The sequence below is a fragment of the Protobothrops mucrosquamatus genome, unplaced genomic scaffold, assembly GCF_001527695.2.
Source record: "Protobothrops mucrosquamatus isolate PMUCROS unplaced genomic scaffold, P.Mucros_1.0 scaffold65, whole genome shotgun sequence".
Lineage (NCBI taxonomy): Eukaryota > Metazoa > Chordata > Lepidosauria > Squamata > Viperidae > Protobothrops > Protobothrops mucrosquamatus.
This window is the reverse complement of record NW_015386443.1, coordinates 296,439-320,861: the sequence shown is the minus strand read 5'-3', so window position 1 is coordinate 320,861 and position 24,423 is coordinate 296,439. Positions and strand designations below refer to the sequence as shown.

The following is a 24,423-nucleotide window of genomic DNA, read 5'->3' as shown; positions in this document are numbered from 1 at the left end:
TTTGCCTACATTTTAATAAGCATGCACCTAAGCATTACTTTGCAGTAACTAGGCTACTCCTAGAATAAAGCTGTATCTCAGAAAGTAGAAAATTCAGTTAATGGCTCACATTGCAATTGCCTATTTTATAATTGTCATAATGGCTCAGACCCAACATATAGCATGTTTAGTTATGCACTCATGTTTATTTTCTGCTTTTCCTACAATAACAGACCATATTTATAGAAAGCCGATGCTAAAGATTAAGCAGAAGCAGTGACTTCTGAATTTGGGGAGATAATCTTATTAAGCTTGTAGAAAGGGTGGCTACTCATTGCATGTTAAGTTTCTGGACAGAGTGACAGGATTGATTTTTAGGACTGATCTAAAGAAATAAAATTATAATGAATCTAGATAAGATGGAGGCAATAGGGATAGAGAAGCCTGATGATAAAGAAGAGGACAACCACTTCTGAATGGATTTTGAAAACAAATGGCTCTAATGGGTGATTGCCTACATATAAAAATGGAGAGATGGCCAATCAAAAAAATCATGGATGTTAGGTAGCTCCCCACTATATTATCTGCCATCCCAGTTTTCCACTGTCATTTCTATAAATAAATATAGTGCTAGAATTATGTCGGCTCATATGCCAGATTTTTTTCAAACAGAAATGGAACAGAGAGCCACTGGGTATTAATGGAAGTATCTTGGGTCAAAATGGTGCCCAAGAGCATTAGTACTCTACGCTATATCAGCAGTCATTATTGGATATAGTATTTGGTAAAACTATCATGATGCTTTCTTCAATCAAGTTTAAGTTTGCCATATACATGCTTGGTTGCTCTTTGTTAATTATTAGAGTTGTAAGTAAAATATGATGCAATATTCTGATTTGATTAATTTTATTTACTTCAGGATTTTTATTCCCTAGTGTCAATCTAGAAGTTATCTCCCACATGCTATTGACTATAGCTCACGGTGTACATAATGGTGGTAACTGCATCACAGTTTACTTGATTAGCCAAATTTTCTCTCATTTTTATGATGTGCTGAACAACAAATTAACCACTGGAGCTGGATTTACATAGCACACTAAGATAAAATGTTTCTTAAAATATGATCCATAGAATATCAGGGCTCCCAGAATAACACCCAGAAGGTGTTCCATGAACTGAGTTTGTTATCCCATCAAATGCCACTACTTTAAAGTAGACAGGAGCTCAAAAATAGCACTTTATAAAAGTAGCCTGTACATTTTAACAGCTCAGGAAGAACTTTATCAGATACAAGGTAGGAATGAAAAATTATACCTGCACTGTAACTATAGTTTAAATATTTTAAAAAGAAAACAGAAAAATAAGAAAGTCCAGTTGCCTTGTGAGAAAGCATTTTTGGGATAACTATGAACTATGAGTTAAAAATGCAATAGTAAAGGTAACAAATTCAAAACAGAGAGAGGGGTACCACAAGAAACAACAGTGGATGACGGAGGAAATTCTTCATCTCATGGATGAAAGAAGATTTTATAAAAATAAAAACAAAGAAAAATACAATGAATTGCAGAAAACAATTAGAAGAAAAATTCGACTGGCAAAAGAAAAGTGGTTTGCAAAGAGATGCAAGGAAACAGAAGAGACAGAATGTATACATAATTTCAATTTACACAAAAAAGTGAAAGAAGCAGCAGATACCAAATGATTGGCTAAAATCAACCTTTGTGACAATCCCCCAAAAAATAAATGCAAAGAAGTGTACCGAATACAGAACAATAAGCTTAATGAGTCATGCCCTGAAAATATTCCTGAGAATAATTCACACAAGAATATACAACAAAATTGAAGAGTGTCTAGGTAACACACAATTTGGTTTCAGAAACAATTTTGGTACACGAGATGCGCTGTTCAGCATTCAGGTTCTTGTACAGCGTTGTAGAGATGTCAATCACAATGTTTTCATGCGCTTCATTGATTTCAAAAAAGCTTTTGATAAAAGAAGACACAGCAAACTATTAGAAATCCTGAAACAAGGGGGACTAGATGAGAAAGACATCCAAATAATAAAGAATCTGTATTGGCATCAGGTAGCAAATGTGAGACTAGGCCAAAAATACTCAGCTGATGCAGAAATAAGAAGAGGGGTCAGACAGGGATGTATTGTTTCCACTGTTGTTCAATATCTACTCTGAGTCAATCTTCAACGAGGCACTGGAGAACATCGATGCTGGCATCAAAGTAAAAAGTGTTTGGATCAACAACGTAAGATATGCTGACGATACAGTTCTGCTTGCCAGTAAGCATGAAGACCTTCAGCTCCTCATCAACAGAGTCACAGAAATATCTGAAAAATACGGCTTGAAGCTTAACACCTCAAAAACCAAGATCATGGTCGTCAGCAAACCCATTAATTTACCACCAATAAATTCAGAAGGAATACCACTAGAAAAAGTTGAAAGGATCACACACCTCGGTTCCAATTTACATGAAACCTGGGATATGACTGTTGAAGTAAAGACAAGGATAGAAAAAGCTTGAACAGCATTCTTCAAAATGAAAAAGGTCTTCTGCAGTCACGACATAAGCCTAAGACTGAAAATCAGGCTTGTCAGATGCTATATTTTTTCTATCCTGCTCTATGGAGTAGAGAGTTGGTCTCTGACAGAAGGCCAACGGAAGAGACTAGAAGCATTTGAAATGTGGATTTACAGGCGGCTGTTACGTATAAGCTGGGTTGACAAGATCAAAAATTAGGAGGTGATAAGCCGCCTGGGAAAGCCAAGGGAAATCATCAAAACAATTAAAAAACAAAAATTAGAATATTTCGGACATGTGATGCGACACCCAGAAAAATACGGCATACTCCATTTAATCCTCCAGGGAAAGATTGAAGGCAAACGAGGTCCAGGCAGAAGAAGAACATAGTGGCTTCAAAATCTAAGGGACTGGTTTGGACAAAACTCAGAAGCACTTTTTCGTGTGGCTGCTGATAAAAACAGGATCGCCAACATGATTGCCAACGTCCGATAACAGATATGGCACAAGAAGAAGAAGAAGATGAACTGGATGACTGAGAATCTCCATAGACAGAAAAACAATCCTTTGTATTAACTATTTTGTTACCTGTATCTATTTCTCCACATAATCACACTTCTGCCAACACAGAACAATATTTTTAAAGCCATCACAAATTAACTCTACTTTTTTTCTTTAATCAAATCTTAACAGTCCTTTCCACTTCTTCATCTGAGTCAAATATATGCCTGTGAGGGTATTGCTTCATTTTGGGGAAAGGTGGAATGTATATGGGGCTAAATGGCAGATAAGACACCAAAATCAAATTTCACAGCTGCCTCTTGGGTTACTTGTGAGGTGTGAGCCCTAAAGTTTTCATAGTGCAGCAAAATTTCCTTCTATGCTTCCAAGCTCTGCTTAATCCTTGTTTCAAAATTTTGAATATTGTAGTGAACCTAGTCCACACCAGGTTCAAGGAAATCCAGAGAATCCATCTGCATCCCACAAGCTGTAACCACTAGTTTTCCTGCTGGAGCCTGGGTTTTTTTCCCCCACAGGTGAAGCTTTTTGCTAACATTTAATATACTAGCAATTCATTTCTGGATCACGATGAGGTGTTTTTTTTTTGCTATCACAGTGCTGTGAAGAAACTCCTCACTTTCTTAGCTTAAATAAGAATTGCTGGCAAATGTTAATTCTTGAAGCTTTTAATTCTGCTGTTATCAGAAGAAGCCTGATAGCAATTTCCCTTTCTCAGTTCATAAATCTTTCTCTTGTGAAACTTACCAGTTGCTATCACATATTACTTTGTTCTTGATCACACAAATCAGCTCTTTGTGCTTGACTCTCTTTCATTTTTATTTTATTTTATTTTGCTCCTTTGGCTCATATGTTCACATCAACATAGTTATGCTTTGCTGTGCTTCTACATTTCTTTTTCTTCTGGACCATCCACTCCCTTTGAAGGAAAAAGAAAACCCCTTCTTTTATTTGGCTATTTTTTCTGTCTGCCGATGGCTGAGGAGCTTCCAAAACAGACATCTACTCCATTCTCACATACCCCTTTCAAGGTTTTATGTTTATTGACAACTCTGCTCTTCTAAGCTGGGGAGAAAGCTCAAATAGTAGGGGAAGGTAACACAGGGGCTTGCATTTTTTTCCTAAGCAGACTGTTTTTCCACATTTATCCAAATAACTGTACATAAATTTTAAGAACTGAAATAGTTTAGCCATATTTTAAGAACTGTTTACAGATATTTTAACAGAAACTCTTTTCAAGTGATAACATCTGTATGAACAATTGAATGCAAATATAAAACAACTGTTTGCAACACGAAATCTTTGTATGGACATGAAGGCTTTCTTTTGAGCTGGAATTCCTGCTGCGACAATTGTGCTACACTCACGATAGTTGCAGACACTGTCAGAGAAACTGAGGAAAGGGAAAGGACTCCTTGCTCTTATATTTGCATGCAGAATTGAAATCATGAATATCATCTGAATAGAGTTTAAGCAATTACCACTATGGGATATCTAACACCAGATCAAAACTTTCATCTAGATTACAAAATTCATTTGGGGATGGTGAGAATCTTAGGATGCTAAATACTTGCATTATGCCTCCTAGATCAGTGATGGCGAACCTATGGCACGCATGCCAGAGGCGGCACTTGGAGCCCTCTCTGTGGGCACACGCACCGTCACCCCAGCCCTGCCTCCTCCCACGGCCCCCTCCTCACCAGCAGCCCCCCAGAGGAGAGTTGCCCCCTGGCATGGCCCACATGAAGCAGCGCAGCCAAGGACATGGTAGCCGGGCAGCAGGGACAAGACTCTGCCCTTGAGCCCCGTCGCGTGCAGATGATGCTGCGGGGCACAGGTAGAGGGCGTGGCTGCCATGACGCTGCTGGGCTACCTGGGTGATCTGTGGTGGGCCGTGGAGGTGGTGGGTGGCCCAATGGGCACGGAGCGGGGATGGGTGGGGGGGCAGTTTATGGGCACTCGGTCTCTAAAAGGTTCGCCATCACTGTCCTAGATGCTTAGTTCATAAAAAAAAAACTTGAGAAGGGAAAAAAGGGGCTATAGTACCACCAAAAATCCATGCTTTCAAAGTAGCTTCACTGCCAAATTTGCTTTTGTGATGAAGCCATTGGCACCGAGTTTCCTTTGTCACAATTTATAGCTGACACTTCACAACAACTCTTTTTTCATTGACTAGTTGCTTTTCCTCTTCAGTCTCAGCATATGGGGGTCTCTAACTTTATCCCTAAAATAACAGTGTTACTGGCTTAATCAAGTCTCCGCAGCACAAGTCCAATGTCTTAACCACTATATAGGTTCACTATAGGTACACTAAGCCAAAAACAAACCGCATTTTGCCTTAGCATATTGTATGAATTTAGCCAACATGTTCTAAAGCTGTTGCCTCTATGTCTAGAGATTTCCAAAGAATGAAATAACTACCAACTGATCCTAGGATAATCTGCCTAATATAATTATTAATTACAGCTGTGTTGCAAGGTCAATCTAATACATTTTGCCAACTAAGGCAAGGTAGAAAAGCAAAGGGCATTTCTCACATGTAAACACAGGCATTTTCAAAACCTATAGATCCTAAAATGGGCAGATGGAAGCTCAACATTTCTTCAGTCTTTTCAAACCCCCACAAAAAATAGCAATTTCCTAACAATTTACAGCTTCCCCAAAGACCGAGAAATTGCTCTTTGAGGTGATGCTTCTTTTAATGACCTGTCAACGTTTTCAAGGTGTTCACTGGTCATCCCCAAATGATTTAGTGAAACCATGTTTACAAACGATAGTAGTTTGTAAAAATACAAACTAGTTCAAAATATAGCCTTGCTTTGTGGCTCAGTATATTGTGACTTGCCATTTTCGGCTTAGCAATCAATAGATGCTCAGTGAACCACCGGGCGTTAAAACTTCCCCGAGAACAGCGCTACTTCTGCAAACGGCACTGTACGCATGCGCCCTATGTTCCTCCTTACTCGAACCCTCTGCGCTTCGCTCCCCCTGCCTCTTTTCCTGGCCTGGATTCCTGCGCATGCGTGAATCGACCCTGCTTTCCCCCTGCGAGTCTCGCGAGAAGCCGGGATTTATTCCTACGTGCTGTGCCGTGCTGCTCATGGCGGCGCTGGAGCGGGGGCGCTGAGCTGTTGGGGTAAGTGAGGTTCTTTGAGAGGAAGACTAATGGCCTTTCTTGTCCTGCATCGTGGCTTCGTGGAGGACAGACGGGGATCTTGGAGTGACTTGGAACGTCTCCTGTCACAGTCCCTGGGACCAACGGTCTAGTGCGGGTGGGACCCCTCCCCCACCCACGGAGTGCCTGCTGATTTGACAGCAAAAGGGAGCGAGAGAAAAAAAAGGAACGTTGCCGAGACAAGCTCGCTCTCTTCAGCAACCCCTCGGTTTGCCCTTAGGCAGGGCCGAGAGAGAGAGAGGGACGGGAAACTAGTGGGCCCAAGGCTCGACATTACTACGCTTCCCAGTGTGCGCGACGCGTTTTGCCTTTTTTTTCTCCCCCGCAGGGGCCGATGGGGGATTGAGTTTAAGGGTGCGGTGTTGGCGGCGGCGGCGGCGATGAAAAACACTCCAATTCCCATCGTGATGCCTCTGAAAAATTAGGCTACTAGGCTTGCTGGGGGATGGAGTTCTTGGTATTTTACAGTCTACGGAGCGAAGTTAGCCGTGCAGACTACCTCTCCCAGCATGCAGCGTGCGGACGTGGGGAGGGGAAGGGGCGGTCAATCTTCCTTTGTGTGAGGGGGAGCGGCCGCCATTTTCCTTCTCTCTCTCTCTCTCTCCCTGTCTCTCCCCCCCCCATATCTTGTTCGGGGAGGGGAGCAAATAGTGGACACGCCTCAGATACTTGGGGAAATTATCTCCGGTTGGGATAGTAGCTACTATGTAGCCAGCAACGGAATGTTCATTTCTAGATTCCACTCTTATGTTTCTCAGCAGTAGCATAATTGCTGGGAGCAAGGCTTTTGCACTATAGGGATATAATCTTATCGCCCCTTAGTAGCAAGAGCCACCATCTTGCTGCCTAAGGACTACATTCTGTGGCTGCACGTCTTTGTAAATCTACAGGGGGAGACGGGGTGGTAACTCACGTTTCCCTTATTTTCTTTAATGGAAATGCTGAAATAATATTTTTTTCAAAATCTTAAGATTCCCACCTGAATGCTCCAAATACAATTGGACACCGGTCACTTACTAAAATTTGTAATCATTTGGTTTATTCAATTTGTGTCTGAGTGCTCACAATATAACAAGCAAGATAAAAGCAATATAATAAGAAACATAAAAAAACCGAACTATAAAAAGGAAAAAAAAAATAAGATGACAAACCCAGCAGACGCCCAAACTTACCATTTAACATCCAGCATTTTAACATTCAGAGGCTTCAACCCTCTTAGCCAAGGCCTGTGAGAACAACCAAGGCTTTATGGCCTTCCAGAACACCAGCTGGGTGGAAGCCACTAGATTTGGGGGGCTGGGAATCTAATTCCCAGAAGATTTTAATTTTACAGCAAATTATTGAGACTTTATTGCAGTATACTTTTTTTAAAAATGCCAAATATATTGGTAAGGACATTTTTTGTAGACAGAAAATGATAAGTGCAAATTGAAATTTGCTGCCATTTTAAAGAATAGATTTTTCTCCATTCTTGTTGATGAGTTAAGTTTGTTTAACTTTGTTTCCAAGCCAGAGGTTCCAATTCTGCTGGTTTTTCCAGTGGGAAAAGTCTAATGCCCTGTTTTCAAAGTCATGTAATCTAATTACAGCTGATTCCTATGCAGCTATATTTAAAAGCGAATCTCGGCTGAATTCAGTGGGCCATGGTTACACCCTTATTGCACAATGCCATGCCTGATTATTCCAATGTAAACCTTACTGAATTCTATAGGAGTTAATTCCCAGATAAGTATAGGATAATAGTTAAAGCCTTTTGCTTTTGCTATCTTGCATTAATAAAGATATATTTAATTATTCCTAATTATTCTAAGTGAAACAGACTTTTTATATTTATTCATTTATATAAAGGAATATCAAATAGCATACTTTGACTACAAATGAAAGGATATTTTGAAAAATATTTTAAAGTAATTTAAGCTAAATATATTTGTCTTTAAAAATACTATGCCCAGAAAAACTTTTTCATATCAGCAATACTATTATTTAATTTACCTATGCAGATAGGTATAAAAACAATATACATGTGTCAGAATCAAATAATATTCTGAAGGGAAAAAGTCTGAACTTTCTCTTTTCTCTGACTGACTTGGGCTAATCCTTCAAGATCACATGTTGTATTAGAGACTACTGAATTGAATGAAAGCTTGGCAACTGCACTGGGTGTTTACCATCAGGAGGAATATTTATAGCTGCTGAGTTGAAAAGTAAAGAATTTAAAATAGAGGCACAAGCTAATAAGTTGAGAAAGGTCTTCTAAGGTTTTGCAGCTTTGAGGAAACTGGATTTGTTCATCGCATGTAGGAAGTATTTGGAAATAAATTTATATTATCATATTTCTTAGAGGCAAACCCTGGTGAATTTAGGCATAAACATTTATCTCTTAGTAAATATATAGGGGATTAGGCTTCTGTTTTCTGTATTCAGTAGAAAGGATTTTCTGATTCTAAGACTACTTCTATGAAGTAAGAACCACTTACTTTAATTTTCCCCCAAATAAGCTTTTTTTTTCCTGAAAAAAGCATCTTTGAGATTTCGCCTTCTTCTAGAAGTTTCATTAAAAAGATCTGTCTAGCCTAAGTTCCTATCCCTATACAATGTTTAAGCAATCTTGATATAGTTGTTAAGGTACTGGCTTAGAAACCAGGAAACTGAGTTCTAGTCCCATTTTAGGCATGAAAGCCTGCTCTGTGTCTTTGGGCCAATCACTTTCAGCCCAACCCACCTGACAGGATTGTTGCTATGGGGAAAATAGGAGATAGAAATATGTATATTTTCCCCTTGAGTTACTTAAAAAGTAATAAAGATGGGATAAATAAAATACGAAGATGGGTACTTTTCAGTTTTAATTATTGGGATTGTTTTTAAAAGCTGCTGTTCTGGCATTTCCTCAGTAACATATGAAAGCAGTTCCAATTGGAAATGTTATCTTCCTCCCAAAATAAAGTGGACTAAGCAGAGCTGATAGAAAAAGATATAAGGCTGTTTTAAAACTGGAGGAGTCCTCTTTCTTCTTTCCTGTTCCCTAGCATTTGTTTCTGATTACTTCCTTCTCCAGATTATAATCTTAAATATTTTACCCTTTCCTTTGGCTAAATGACTCAGTTGTTTCTTAACAGCATTCTATATTACTTGCCCAGTTGATTGTTGGGTGCTCGGAAAACTCCTTCGATATTAAACATAATTTATCCTATCCTGCATCCTGTTCTTTACATAGAGTATAAGAAAAACATACTTGCATGGAAGAGAAAATTTGTAAACAGTTTCTGAAGGGCTGCCTCTTTTAAAATATTCTTTTTCTGGGACATAGATTTTGAGAATAAAATTATCTGTAATATCATTGCCCCCTGTTTGAATATAGAATCACAGCATAAAAACTATTTTTAGTAAAACATTTTACTAGTTAAATGTATTGATAAACTTTATTTACCTATATTAAGTACAGGGATTAGGTTAAAATATATTTATATTCAGATTGCTACTTAGTTATGCTTTTTTGTAATATTTATTAGTATACATAATAGCCAATAATAGTACATTGCAGACTGAACATCAGCATTTTCAGATCAACTATTTTCTCAGAAGAAAATAGATTTATTTTTTAAAGCACTAGATCAGGGCTTTTCACCCATTGTACCACCTTTAGGATATGGCAATATCCGAGTACCACCAGTCGCCTAGCAAGGTGTCAAAAACTTGATGACCAAAAAAAAAAGGAAAAAAATGATAAAGTACAGGTAGTCCTCGACTTACAACAGTTCGCTTAGTGACTGTTCGAAGTTACAATGGCACTGAAAAAAGTGCCCCCCAAGCCACAGCTGAGCAAGACACCTGCCTGCCCACCCAGCGGCGCTCTTCCTCCGAGGTTTTCATTGTTGTGAGCATTTCTGTTGAGGATTGGCAGCGGGGGTGGGGGGGTGTTTGGTTTTTATTCCCCCTGTCTGCTGGGTGGTTGCAGCAGGTTTTGGTCACTTCACATGACCCTGGGATATTGTGACCGTCATAAATATGAATCAGTTGCCAAGCATCTGAATGTAAATCACAAGACCCTAGAAATGCTGCAACATTCCAGCTGATCGGTGCTTCTTCTGGGCTCAGCTGGAGCCTGGTGCTGATCCTGGCGCTTCCGCTGAGCCCTGACAGCCCTGCAGCTCCAGCCTTCTCTTGCTCAGGCTTGTGCGGTGCTGCCACCAGTTCAGCTCATTCCCCTCCCCCACTACCACTTTTCTAGGATGGTCGCGTACCGCCTGCCAGGTGCCAATGTACCACAGGTGGTACCTGTACCACTGGTTGAAAAGCCCTGCACTAGATGTCCCCACACTTTCTGTGCATTTGGAATTTAGAATATGAGAAGGATGCCACCATAAAGGTCTTTATTTTTCACAAAACTATCACTAAACATTCGAACAGAAGATACCCATTTCATAGAAAAATTACAATAGCTGGAAGATCAATAACTTGTCCAGCAACCTAAACGTGTTTATGAGTACAGAAAATGTATGCCACCACAGAATTTAATTTTGTTAATTAACTGACTGTTTTTTTCTCTTCCCTTACTCTTACAACCAAGTATCTCAGTGAGAAGCCAGCCTAATACTGCCTTCTTTCTCAGAGCTCAAGGAATACTTCTGCCCCTGCTCCCTTTTTTTGTAAACAGCTTCTGAATTTTCTCTGACTATCTCAGTAGCTGTTTGCAGTATTAAAATGTATGTCTTGAACTATATATATTTATATAGAGAACCTGAGGTTTCTTCATTAGTGCTATTACCATTAATTCTGTCTTCTGTTTATATTGTTACCAATATTCTACTCTTCTCTTATTATTTAGGGGAGACCTTCCCTAAAATATCCCAAGCCATTCCATGTTGCAAAACGGGGGTTCAATTTCAATCTTTTTGAAAGTTTCATTTTATACTGATATTTCTAAGGACTTGATGAACCAAACACAAGGCCCCAGACAAGACATTTTTAAAAAAGAAAATCAATTATGGTCAAGTTGTAGATGATCGTAGTTAGTTGAGTGCTTTATAAAAACAGGATTGGGTATCTGCACTTACCTTGATTCTTATAGATACTACATTTCTTGACTCTAGAAAATGTTTCAAATTTATAATCTTGTTTTTACCTGTTATGTTGAAAAAGTGGACATTTAAATTTCAAATAAGAAAATTGTGAACCATAATCATATTTAGTAAATAGCGAAATTCACCTAAAAATCCTGATAGTGTGATAGATGGGAATTGGCAAGACGTAAGTTAAATTCCAATTCAGTCATGAAACGTAGCATGTGACTTTGGATCAGTCATTATACATTTGCCTAATCTGCTGACATGAGTTTAAAATGAGATTTGAGAGCAATATGCCTTTAGTTTCTTGGGGTAAATGTTCTATATGAATCAGTAAAATATGTTTTTTTTATTGGTTTGTATTCAGTGCATTGGCAACACTTGCTTTTAATTGAATTCCATGAAGTTTGGTTAAAACACTAGTAATGTCTGAAATTCTTGTGAGGAACTTTTCTTCTCAGAGGTGGAATCATATTCATGAGGTACAGAAACATCTAAAATGTATATCATAATAAACTTGTTTATCCTTTTTCTCCTCCAGTATGAAGTGTAACAGAATAGAATTTACCACCTGAAACTGCTGCTTCAAGTTCAGATCAGGAAAGGAACACATTACATCGTAACAACAAAACAAGACCAAAGAAGAGTAAACTTTACACTGAAGACACAACACTTGATCTGAAACAAGAAGTTTGTGCCTACTCAACAGCTTCAAAAGAGCACGTCCCAACGCTGCTAGTAGTCTTTGTTTTCTTCAGTACTGTGCTGAAATTGCCCAGGGCAGCACCAGTTATTCTTTATTAGCTTGATAGATCACTTGTCTCTTGCTATTTCTTTTTTTTTTTTAACAATAGCAATCTTCAAACTTTGAAACGTGTGCTGAAACGAAGAATCGGCAAATACTACTGAAAGTGCAATATTAGAATATCACTGCGAGGTTGGTCCATGTACTGTGTTGAACAGCAATATATTTATTTCGAATTAAAAGTGCCATATAAAATGAGTTAAATAATCATTTTGTTTAAATCTTGTCTTCATTGGTCAAAATATCAAACCATATCTAACATTTGGCTATGACGTTTGTCTTTTTAAATTATTGAAATTCCTTAGAAGTGCCATTTTGTTGTATTTGTTGAGCTAACCATGGAATGCAGTCTTATTACTGTAACTATTTCATTAAGCTTTCTGCTACTATTTTTCAGTTTCTCGCTTTTGAAATCAGTTTACTCTAATGCTATAAATCTGGATCTCAAACTTTCTCCATATCCTTCTCCCAGTTACTGGTATCGGTCAGTGAGTCTCCATTTCATAAGCTGGTAGGCTAAATGTGAATTTTCTGCTGTAAAGATAACGCATTAATAGTAATCATGAGTTCAGTTACCAACCAGCTTGTGTTATTCATTTCAGAATCCCTCTAAAAAACAAAAACCTAATGCTTTCTTAACTAGCACATCAGTCCCTTCCTGTCTAATATTCTAGGAAGCTGCCACAATGGCAGCTTTTTTTAATGACACTGGATAAGTGGCAGATGTACATTGACAAGGTTGTCTTGTTTGATTTTGTTATATGCAGCATTATAAAATTAAGTTGAAACAGGCGTAAAAATATGGCAAGCACCTGGAAAGAATTTGTTGAATTTTCCATGCCGTCTTCTCCCCCTACTGCATACGTTAGTGCCAACCTGGGCAATGCATCTCCAGTCGGACTGAATTTATCACCTTATGGCCAATCAGTAAGTTCTTTTGCCATACTAGCAATATTCGTAAGGGTAAAGCCAAATTAGCTCAGATGGTGTGATATAACAACCTTTGAGCAAAAGAAAAAGTGTGGCCAATTTGCAGATAGCAGAAAATACTGCTCATTTTGCAACCTATGAGCCTTTTAATCATGCCAGTTATGAGTAGACTAAAATATCCTTAGCTTCAGTTTTGAATCATTTCACACTCACTCCTCTTTCCCAATCATTCTTTTCATTGGTCATTGTGCCAGGCCTAGTTCCTGTTTGAGGGCAGTTGGTTACCTCTCCAGCTGTTTAAAGGCAAAGCTACCCTGGAACATAGATGTCACATCCTATGCAGATTCAAAATTTAAAAGTATCCAGTTGAAAATAGGCAGTGCCCACACCTGTCAAATTTGCTTATATAAGAATTTCACCTCTTAACAAATATATTTGTTATTATTTAATCCAGTATTTCTCAACCTTGACAATTTTAAGGCATGTGGACTTCAACTCCCAGAATTCCACAGCCAGCATTGCTGGCTGTGGAATTCTGGGAGTTGAAGTCCACATGCCTTAAAATTGTCAAGGTTGAGAAACACTGATTTAATCCTTTTGTATCATGGTCCTTTACAAGTACAGAAATTATGCTGGTTTTCCAGCAAGTTTTTTAAAATTGGCCAGTAATCACTAAAATGTAGTGGTGTTTAAGTCGATAGCCTTCATCCAAGAGGTGCATTTTGATTCTTATGTTTGGCGTATGAAAACATTGTGGAAGGGAGCAGTCTTAACATTTCTGAAGACTTGCTTTTTATTAAAAAAAGTATAAGATAGTCATGACCCTGAAGTGTATGAGTCACCTTTCTTAGTACTTTATTTACTAATAGTTGAGAACTGTTGAAACTGAACTTTCAGAAATGTGTGTGTGTGGGGGGGGAATCTTAGCTTAGAGATAGAGCACATGAAAATGACTTTGTTTAGTCTCTGATATCTCCTGGTTAAAAACATATCTGGCAGAGGACTTGGAAAGACCTTTGCTCAGGACCATGGATGCTGCTACCAGTCAAAATACATAGCACTGGGCTAGCTTGGGCAAGGGTCTGACTTGGTATAAGGCAGCTTCATAGTTTTAATACAAGGATCATTCTAGGATATAGGCCTTTGCCTCATTTACTGACCTAAACTTTTTAAAATTTATGTTGCATATGTATGTAGAAATGTCTTATATTATGGATTTTGGCATACAAACATGACCAACAAATTTGTATGATTTAATATTGCTACTATGATACATTCACTAGTATGTAGGCCATAAATAAGTGATACAGCATTGTCCCTTGAATTCATCTATGTACAATACAATTGATATTTGCTTAATACTGTGTATATTTAAGCTGCTGAAGAACTGAAGATTTGCTGTTAACTTGCCATTCTTCCTAAGACTAAATTCAATTAACCAGATTTAAAGTGCTTGTACCTGATATTCAGTTTCTTCTATGATTTGTCCCCTAAATTAAGGATTGAGGAAATAGGAATGGTAGTCTCCATAGTGATGTGAAAATAGACTAGTATCTTAATTATAAATAATAAATTATAACTCTTCATTTACACTGTTTATTACTTACTGAAGTCTTTGAGACTTTTATTCAGTTGAAAAATTTCAGCCACAACTTTCATAATAAGTATGTGTTTGTTTTTGTTTGGGTTTTTTTCGTAGCCCAGTAAAATTAATAATGGTTCTCAAATTCATAGTTATGCTATTCCTTTAAAATGGAAAAGAAAAATAATAGATAAGTATATTATTTGCCATAGTGCAAGGATATTTGAAGTAGTACAGCTTTTAGTTCAATCCACTACTTGCATATATTTCTTCCCAGTGACACATGTTGGGTTTTTGAAAATATAAACAAACTAGAATATTGTTGGAAAGAAATTACTGACCTAGAAATAGAGCTTGCTCATACATTTACACTAATTCTAGAACAATATCTAAATTGACTGCTTTTGATTTCCAGCTAAGTCTCTTGAAACATGGATTTAATAGTTATTGGATATTGCTAAAGATGTGCTAATTATTGACTAGTTATACTGTGTACTATGTTATCACAGCTGTATGAGATGGAGAACCATTATACTGTGTCATCAGATCCTCTCCCCCCTCCTGCAGCTCCCCCTCCTTCTCATCCTTTACCTTTTTCTTCATCTTCTACTTCATCCGGGTCTAAAAAACCGAAGAGGACCCCCCTTTATCAGAGATCTGTAAGTCAGGGCACCTATTGACAGACATGCCATCTTAGCATGGGAATCCTTAGCATTTAACTCTTCTCTGCATACGTTCTCACTTCTAACCTCACTGGTATTAAATCTCCTCAACAGGTTAAGGAGTATAATTCATCTATACCAATGGCAAACTTGCTGAGTTCTCAAATGTTGCTTTCCTGTATCTGTTTTAGAAACTATGAAAGCCTGATATTACACATACATTTGTATTTTCATTTTATGCATTCAAAGATGTTAAACATTATTTTATTGGCTTACAGATGTGAACAAAATGAAAAGACTTCTGTCCTAAGCATATGCAAAAATTATTATTGTTTTTCTCCTCTAGATGATGTCAATCATGTCATTCTGGAGGTGGTATGGAGTTTAATCCAGCTCATGCTGTTCTGGATTAAATGGGACCATTTGTCAAATATCAGGTTTTTTTTTTTTTCAATTCAGCAGATTAACTTCTACAAAAATCACACCATCTCTGAAATTGCCAAATGGCTTAAAGTCTGTTTGATATATTTATAATAGGAAACAATAAGATGGTGTAAAAAATTGTAAACAATGATTTCCATAGGAAAAAGTTGCATCTTATGATGCTATTCCTGAATTGTAAGTTATACATTTGTGGTTTTTGGATTAGTAATTTTATGTATGTATGGAGGCTTTCTGTTCTTACTTTTTGACAATAGCATTTCACATTGTCATCAGTTCCTATGCTATTCGACTAAAAAAAATCTAAGATTTGTTTCAACTCTCCAAGGTACACTTAATCAGAAAGTTCTATACTTTTGAAGAGATTTACTCTTAAATATTTCTGTGTTGTGGGATCTTTGTATCTGCAGCCGTTACATGCCAAATTAATCCATAGCATTGTCTGTAAAGACAACCCTCTCCTTTAAAATGAAATATTTTTTAAAAAACCCTAAAACAATTTGATCAGTCTCAGTTTAATGAGTAATTGACTATTCATCAAATGTAGATTTCAAAGCTGCTTACGTTTACAATTCTGAATACTTAATAGCTCCTTATGGTTATAGGAATGTTAGTTTGTTTTCTTAAACAGATACACAGGAAACTGCGTAAAATACAGAGGAACAGTATGCATGATTTTGGCACTGCTTTGCCTTGAACTCTTTGACTTGCATGAGATGGTTACTGTAAATATTTACAGGGAGCTTCTGATACTAACCTCTTTTTGAACTTAATTTAACTTGATAGCCAAACAGATTGAAGTTTTTTTGAAAGTGTGATTTTAAAAAAATACTATAACATGTTGATGAGAACTTAAAATTTCAAACTTTCGTTATATTCTGTGGGTTTAATAAATCTCCATGGATAGAAAAGTATTTAAATTCAGTGAACATAACAATTGGCTTTGAAATTTAATGAATATTAAGCTGCTAGCTATGTTCAGAGAGTAAATTATGGAAATTGCCTTGATATTAATTTGATTTGGAAAATGTCTTAAAATTGCATTTGTTAGTAACCATTGTGGCTTTGCTTTCTTAGTTACCTCCATTGGCAAAGTCAAATGATGTTAATGGGTAACTTGAAATTTATTTTAATATGTGTAAATGTGAAATATAATAGCAAATAACTTTCAGTGCAAAGTTATTATTTCGATGTGTTGAAAAGTATCACACAAAATCTGTTCAAATTGCTAGAAGCCTACATACTTATTTGATAATGTTTAAGCATCGGCTTTTACATTATATTTTTCCAGAATTAACAAGTAACAGTATGAAAGGAAAAGAGAATATTCTTAGAGGAACTTACACATTTCTTTTTAATTCCAGATGAGCTTTGATCCAAACCTTCTCCATAACAATGGACACAACGGGTACCCCAATGGTACTTCTGCAGGATTGCGCGAAACTGGGGTTATTGAAAAACTGCTGGCCTCCTATGGATTCATTCAGTGTTCAGAACGGCAAGCTAGACTGTTCTTCCACAGTTCACAGTATAATGGCAATCTACAGGAGCTTAAAGTAGGAGGTAATTAATTAACTAGTAGAGGGTTGTCCTTGTATGTGAGAATGCTAGAGACACATCTGCTACTGTAAACAATAGTGGCTGAACCATTAGCCAGATAATGGAAGTGAAATCAAATTTCAGTTCAAATGTTAATAATGAGATCAGATTAATCATATGACAGAACATCTTCTAAAAGTTATTCTTCATACTGCATGTTGGAGAGAGCATTCTATAAGGTTTAGTTAGGGTTTCTAAGTGAGAAGATGAGAAATGGCAATAGTTTTGCCTATTAGTATCTTTCACTGTGTTGCTTCAAGAAATGGTTATATGTTAGGACTGCAAAGATTCAAAAGATTCAGAGGACAAAGTATGATTTAGAGCAACTTGAAAGCACAGGTTACATTTCTTGGGAACACCTTAAATTTGCCTTGAACTTGCATTCAGCTGTGGAGGACATGGCATGTCATCTAGGTAGCTAGGAAGAAACACAACTGCTTGAAGTTCTGGACATATACATGTGCATTGCAACATAGGTTTTAGCCTTTGAGTCTGGATTTTGCATTATATTAGAATGCATATTATGGGACATGTTGACAATAGTGAAATTTGAGGTATGGTATCTCTGTTGTTTTTATTTTATTTTTTACATTATGTAACATTTTTTTGTACACAACGTAGTGTGAAACAAATTCCCTGGAATCAGAAAGTTAAATAGAGTATAGATGTTATTTTAAAAATCACATTTGCTTTTCATATTAACTAAGTGTAAATGAACCTATGAAGCCTTATATTATGTGATTTTAGTTGCTATTAAATATTCAAATTAGAGTAATTTTTTAATGGTTACTGCTTTTTGAAATTGTGTGTTTTGTTGACTTAGAAGTTATCTTGACATGGTTTTACCACTAAATTGAAGCCTTTACATTATAAATATAATTTGTTTATAGATGATGTTGAATTTGAAGTATCTTCTGACCGGCGAACTGGAAAACCGATTGCAATTAAACTGGTGAAGATAAAAACAGAGACCTTACCTGAAGAACGAATAAATGGACAAGTTAGTGCCTATTCTTAGGGGTTTTTTAGTTTTCTTTTCAATATGCATGCCATTTTCAGCTGCTGTGGTGAAACAGAAAAGGATAGAATTAAATGTAGCATGCCTCTCCTTAGTTGCATTAAAATATTTTTTTTCAAATAAGCTTTTTTTTCTCCTTTTGGTAAGCACATAAAAATTAAGAAATTTACCTAACCAGGAACAATTCTTACAGTTGATAAAAGTACTGTAAGATAAAAGCTTTGCAGCATGGCATACTGTTATGGGTTACCTGTTAAATGCATCCCTGAGTGTGTTATAGAAGTCTGATGCATAATGGTGCCTCTAGAAATAATTAGCAATGGATTTTTTTTTTTGACTGGTAGGTTGTGTGTGCTGTTCCTCACAACTTAGAGAGTAAATCTCCAGCTGCCCCGGGTCAGAGTCCAACAGGGAGTGTATGCTACGAACGTAATGGGGTAAAAATTATGTATTTACTAAAAAATGTTTCACTGATCCTCCAGTGTAGTTTAAACTAAAATACTTACCAAAATAGACAGTTAAAGATGTATTTGCTTCAAAGGTTTAAATTGCTTATTAATCTATTGATATGTAAATGCATAAAGTTTAGCATACTGATTATAATTATGAAATATTTTCAAAATACAGATTAGAATATAAGGTCAGTTAAAACATTAGCAAACAACTCCATTGTTGGAATTTATTATAAAATTCTATAATATTGTAAATTTCTGACCACTTTCTAAATTCCAAAATTCATGTTTAAACTAACCTGGAGATTATAATTTCTGTCACTTTAAATATGGTAGTGAAATATTCATGCAACCAAATTATAATTTACAGGAAGTCTTCTACTTAACCTACACCCCAGAAGATGTTGAAGGAAATGTTCAATTGGAAACTGGAGACAAAATAAACTTTATTATTGATACAAATAAACAGTAAGTGGATATCTTGTATAGTACTAAATCATTTTAGATGGAATGCTAAGATTTCTTTTTTAAAATGTATTTTTACTTGAAACATGGTTAACAAACTTTGAAACATTCATCTTTTGGATATAGTACTGTATATTTTGGAACAGTAATTGATAAAGCACATTTATTGTCTGTTTTGTTAGATGCAAACTTAGAATATAATTTTCAAACAAAGATGTAGCAATTTGACATCTAGTTTGTTCTAAGCTTTCTAATCATAGGAAATGACTGGTTTGTTCCAAGGCTCAGTTGTGAGAGAAAGTTTGTGAATCTTTTAGAACTATCTATAATTTTGCAGGATTTTATTTTAAAATGTGACTAGAACTTCATGTACACCTTATTTATGAATAAAGAGAAGCTGAGTAAAGAAATAGTATCCCAAACTGTGTACTATGTCATATTTGTATTGAAAACACTGAACCAACATTTGCTGTTAGAAAAGATGTGTGAAACCAAATAGGAGTCAGCAACTTAGCCTGAAGGCCAGATGTAACCTGCTATCCAAAATCATGCAACCCATAGTCCCAAAAGCAAATATATCCACCCAGCCTGTGAGAGAAAGGGAGAGAAAAACTGACCATTTGGCTGCTATTCTAAGCACTCATAATCTCTTCAGCCAGGCATTTGATAATGGTTTTACTAGTTGCCTAAGTGTGGATGGGACAAGTCCCCTGCCTTGTGCTGGCTAGAGCAAGCCATGAGGAAGAGATCACAATGACATGGCTTTGGTCTTCTATGCAGAAGATGATTGCTGATTCCTGCCCTAGGATAACTCTCTTAATGGAGTAGGTTAAGTTAGAAATTCTAACTAATGCAATGATGTTTATGTAGCAGTTTGAGTGGTCCTCTCCAATCATTAACATACATGCTCTTTGCCATCATTGAAGTCTGCTGTTCCTGACACAGGTTGCCATCATCAGATACCACTCTCCAGGCATATGTCCAGTCAGAAGAGACCTCTCAAAAAAAGGGGGGAAATCAGTACTCATGAATCTGGAATGGATTACAGAACTATTATCAATTATTAACAATAATTATTATTATTCTATCAGATGGTGCTTAAGCAGATATTATACAAATGGAAAAAATACAATATTATTACTCTTACAGGAGTGACTATCCAAGTTATTATAAGACCAGGGCATACAGTTCTTAAGCATAGAGACCCTCAAGGTGACAGCAAAGGAGTTGCAAGCCATTCAGATATCAGTGTTTATTAATCTTGTATAAAGAAAATATTGAACAAGAGTGGTGAGCATAAGAGGAAACCAAGAAGGAAGCAATTTATCTTTAGAAGACACATAATCTCATATTTGCCAGCAATGATCCTGCAGGCTATTTAAACACTGGAACTTTTAACCATTAATGACATATGTTTGGGGTAAAAAATGAAATACAGGTGTTGCGTGCTTAACAATTGCCTTGTTTAGCAATTGTTGAAAGTTACAAGAACGGTAACTTTACATCAGGCCCTTGCACTTAAAACTTTGCAGCATCCCCCTGGTCATGTGATCAACATTCAGACCCTTTGCAATTGATAGGCATTTCCTATGTGTGCATGGTCATCTTGTGTGTGCTTCACAGCTGCCTTCCAACAAGAAGAGTCAAAGGAGGAGCTGGTGGTAAAATCACAAGTTGCCATCATGTGATATCTCAATGATAGAATTGCTCATCTGAATTGTGCTTGTTAAGTGAGGTCTACCTGTAGTGCATTGTAACAATTTTTTTTTTATCCTGATGGATAAATTATTTGGATATCATTTCTCTGTCCTTGAAGGAACAATAGGTTCTGGGGGGTACCAGCAAATTCTACAGGAGAATGTCTGAAGTATCCATCTGTAAAGTACTTGCCTGAGCTGTAGCTTAAACAGATGTGAGTCATAGTAGCATAACAACAATTATAGACACAAAAGCAAATACACAACAAAATGGCTAAAGCAGAAGCAATTTCATATTTTTAGAACAGTTAAGTCAGAGTCCTGACATTAACCCAGTTGAAGTATTGTAGCAATACTGTAGGAAGCAGTTCATAGAAGACAACCCCCAAATATCAATCAGTTGAAGTGATATGGGCCAAAATGTCTTCAAGTCAAGTGTGGAATTGATTTAACAGATACAGCAATAATTTGGTTGAAAACCTTATTGTTAGTACTGTAAAGTACATCGTATTGTATGTTGCTTATTTAATCAGGATCTATTAGTGGGATATAGATGAAGCTCAAATCACTGTAGACAACACTATTGCAGAATTTATATTTATTTTAGTTATTTGCCGCCCATCTCATTTCAAAGTGACTCTGAATGGCTTACAGCATTAAAAGCATTAAAATCAAAAGATAAATATTTCTAAATAAAAATGGATTATGGTTAGTTCCAACGGATTCACAAACTGAAAATAAAACAACCTTTTGTGCTATTCCCCCCAAACCTCCCAAAACACAAAGCATTTTATTTTAAATTTAGAATGCTTTTCTCTTAACCATACTATATTCCATAAGAGGTTATTTCATAATACATTTATTGATCTTTAAAATAAAGATTTCGATTAACAGCAGGACTTCCTTTTGAAGATTATTTTATAACGAGGTTTGTTTCTATATCTGGATTTTGCATACAAAATTAGAGAGGGATTCTCTGTAGTTGGTAAGATAAGTGAGTTGCATTCATCTTTATATAATCTTACTTTCTTCCTAGTACTGGTGCTGTAAGTGCTCGGAATATTATGCTTTTGAAAAAGAAACAAGCTCGATGTCAAGGAGTAGTTTGTGCCATGAAGGTAAGGAATGTTTTACTAAGTTTAGTTACATGTAATAGAGTTAAATAATTCTGATATGTTTGTACTTTCAGTATAAAACTATAATAATTTGAAGGAAATTTATTTCTTATTTTATCTCTTCTAAAGCTGTAAATCCTATATATTTTTGCTTGGGAATAAGCTGTATTGTATCCAAGAAAGCTTCCTTTATGCCTTTTACCATGCAGGGGTTTCATACATGTAGCCCACTGGGTTGTTTTGTGCAGCCCATGATGACTCAAAGGTTTATGGCATTGCCAGATCTCAAATCCCACTAGAGTGACTCCAGTGAATGAAAGCCCCCAATCTCCCCTGCCACTATTCTACCTTGTTGCAGATACTGTGCCAGCATGTGATTGCTGCAGAAGTAATGTTGCCACTAACTTGCCATTTGTCCTTGCTAATGCATACGGAACACAGTAAGATGAGGGACTATAGACAGTTCAGAGATTACATCCATGGTTATACAGTATTTTACTTTTTTCATTGTATACAACATTTTAAATTAATAGTTAATGTTAATATTATAGTTGTCACTTTTGTGCATGTGTATGAATGTCGCCCACTGATTATTGCATTTTATGTAATGTAGCTCCAATGTTCATTGGAGTTTGAGATCATATATACATGTTCTCTAACTGTGGATCTTTTTAAAACTCATTTTCTCTTTAACTAATGACCACAATTGGGACCAGAATTGTCGCTAAGTGATGTGGCCGTTAAGTGAATTGTGCCTAATTTTACAATCTTTTTTGCCAGAACCATTAAGCAAAATTTGATCACATGACCGCAGGGACATTGTGACACTCATATGTGCAAGGACCAATCATTAGTCACTTTTTTCATCGCTGTCAAAACTTTGAATGATTGTTAAATGAATGGTCATAAGTTGAGGACTACCTGTAGTGACTAGATCTATCAGGGAACTTAACGAATGTTTGAAGGCATTTTGGCTAAATAATTGTGATCTTCCTTTAGGAAGCCTTTGGATTCATTGAGAGAGGTGATGTTGTAAAGGAGATATTCTTTCACTATAGTGAATTTAAAGGTGACCTAGAAGCCTTACAGCCTGGTGATGATGTGGAGTTCACAATCAAAGACAGAAATGTAAGAGTAAACTTCATACACTTAAATTATATTAAACTTAATACAATTAAAAATTAAACTTAATACAATTTACTGGTTTATATGTCTGCCTGTATGTACGTGCACACATATACACGCATGTGTGTGTGACTTATTGCTAGACTTTGTACGCTTTGCATGCGTTTGATCATTTTTTCTTAATGATCTCAGTGAGAGCCAGTTAAGTCTAATGGTTAAGGCACAAGGCTAGAAACCAGGAGGCAGAGGCTCCAGTTTTTATCCTAGCCGTTTAGTACTGCCTTAGGCATGAAAGCTGACTGTGACTTTGAGCCAATCACTCTCAGCCCGACCCACTTCACAGGGTCGTTGTAGGGAAAATAGAAGGAAAGAATATTAGGTATATTCACCACTTTGAGTTATTTATAAAAACAATAAAGACAGAAAAATAACTAACTAAATAACTAAATAATATTCTTTTAATAGGGTAAAGAAGTTGCAACTGAAGTAAGGCTTTTGCCTCAAGGAACTGTTATTTTTGAAGATATTAGCATTGAACACTTTGAGGGAACTGTAACAAAAGTAATTCCAAAAGTACCCAACAAAAATCAGGTAACAAACACTTTTTAAATGTGTGTTATAAGGGACTGATATATGTGGTAATAATGACTAGTGAATTATGCTTGCTATTTGCGAAAATATTTTTTAAAAGGGAATAATTGAAAAAGAAGGTTGAGTACAATCAGCATTATCTCAATTTCTTCTTTGTTATAATTAGAATGACCCATTACCTGGACGCATAAAAGTTGATTTTGTGATTCCTAAAGAACTTCCATTTGGGGACAAAGATACAAAATCAAAGGTGACACTTTTGGAAGGTGACCACGTTAGATTCAACATTTCAACAGATCGGCGTGACAAATTGGAACGAGCCACTAATATTGAAGTTCTTCCCAATACTTTTCAAGTCACTAATGAGGCTAGAGAAATGGTAAGAACTTAATAAGAAATGTGGCAGAATATGTAGAAATGTAATGCATAATACCTTTTAGCTATGTGGGTGTATTACTAGGATTGTATCATGGTGCCAAATTTCTTACAGTGATGAATGTAGTGATGAGGTCAGAAAAACACCTAATAAATTCAGGGTGCTTTTATTCTTAAGGAAATATCTTCTAGGATGCATTGCTGTGCACTTGAGCAGAAGTTACAAAAAACTGAAACATGGAGTTTATAAGTACCAATAAAAGAGAATAGCTCAGGGTTGAAATGAGGGGTCCATGCT

The 24,423-nt window shown here is 36.5% G+C and overlaps 1 protein-coding gene across 5 annotated transcripts in view; it reads left to right on the top strand.

Annotated features, from left to right (window-relative positions):
- The first annotated feature begins 6,098 nt into the window (after window positions 1-6,098).
- CSDE1 (cold shock domain containing E1) overlaps window positions 6,099-24,423 on the top strand; it is a 37,488-nt gene continuing 19,163 nt past the window's right edge. The window contains exons 1-12 of one of the 5 annotated variants that reach the window (XM_015812052.1): window positions 6,099-6,166; window positions 11,810-12,205; window positions 12,841-13,000; window positions 15,095-15,244; window positions 17,053-17,251; window positions 18,178-18,287; window positions 18,650-18,742; window positions 19,128-19,225; window positions 21,956-22,037; window positions 23,034-23,162; window positions 23,625-23,750; window positions 23,917-24,129. In XM_015812052.1, coding sequence (XP_015667538.1) covers window positions 12,875-13,000; window positions 15,095-15,244; window positions 17,053-17,251; window positions 18,178-18,287; window positions 18,650-18,742; window positions 19,128-19,225; window positions 21,956-22,037; window positions 23,034-23,162; window positions 23,625-23,750; window positions 23,917-24,129 — 1,326 coding nt within the window. In that variant the 5' untranslated portion in view covers window positions 6,099-6,166; window positions 11,810-12,205; window positions 12,841-12,874. The remainder of the gene's footprint in view (window positions 6,167-11,809; window positions 12,206-12,840; window positions 13,001-15,094; window positions 15,245-17,052; window positions 17,252-18,177; window positions 18,288-18,649; window positions 18,743-19,127; window positions 19,226-21,955; window positions 22,038-23,033; window positions 23,163-23,624; window positions 23,751-23,916; window positions 24,130-24,423) is intronic. The other 4 variants (XM_015812057.1, XM_015812055.1, XM_015812053.1 and 1 more) reach the window with 4 other exon arrangements.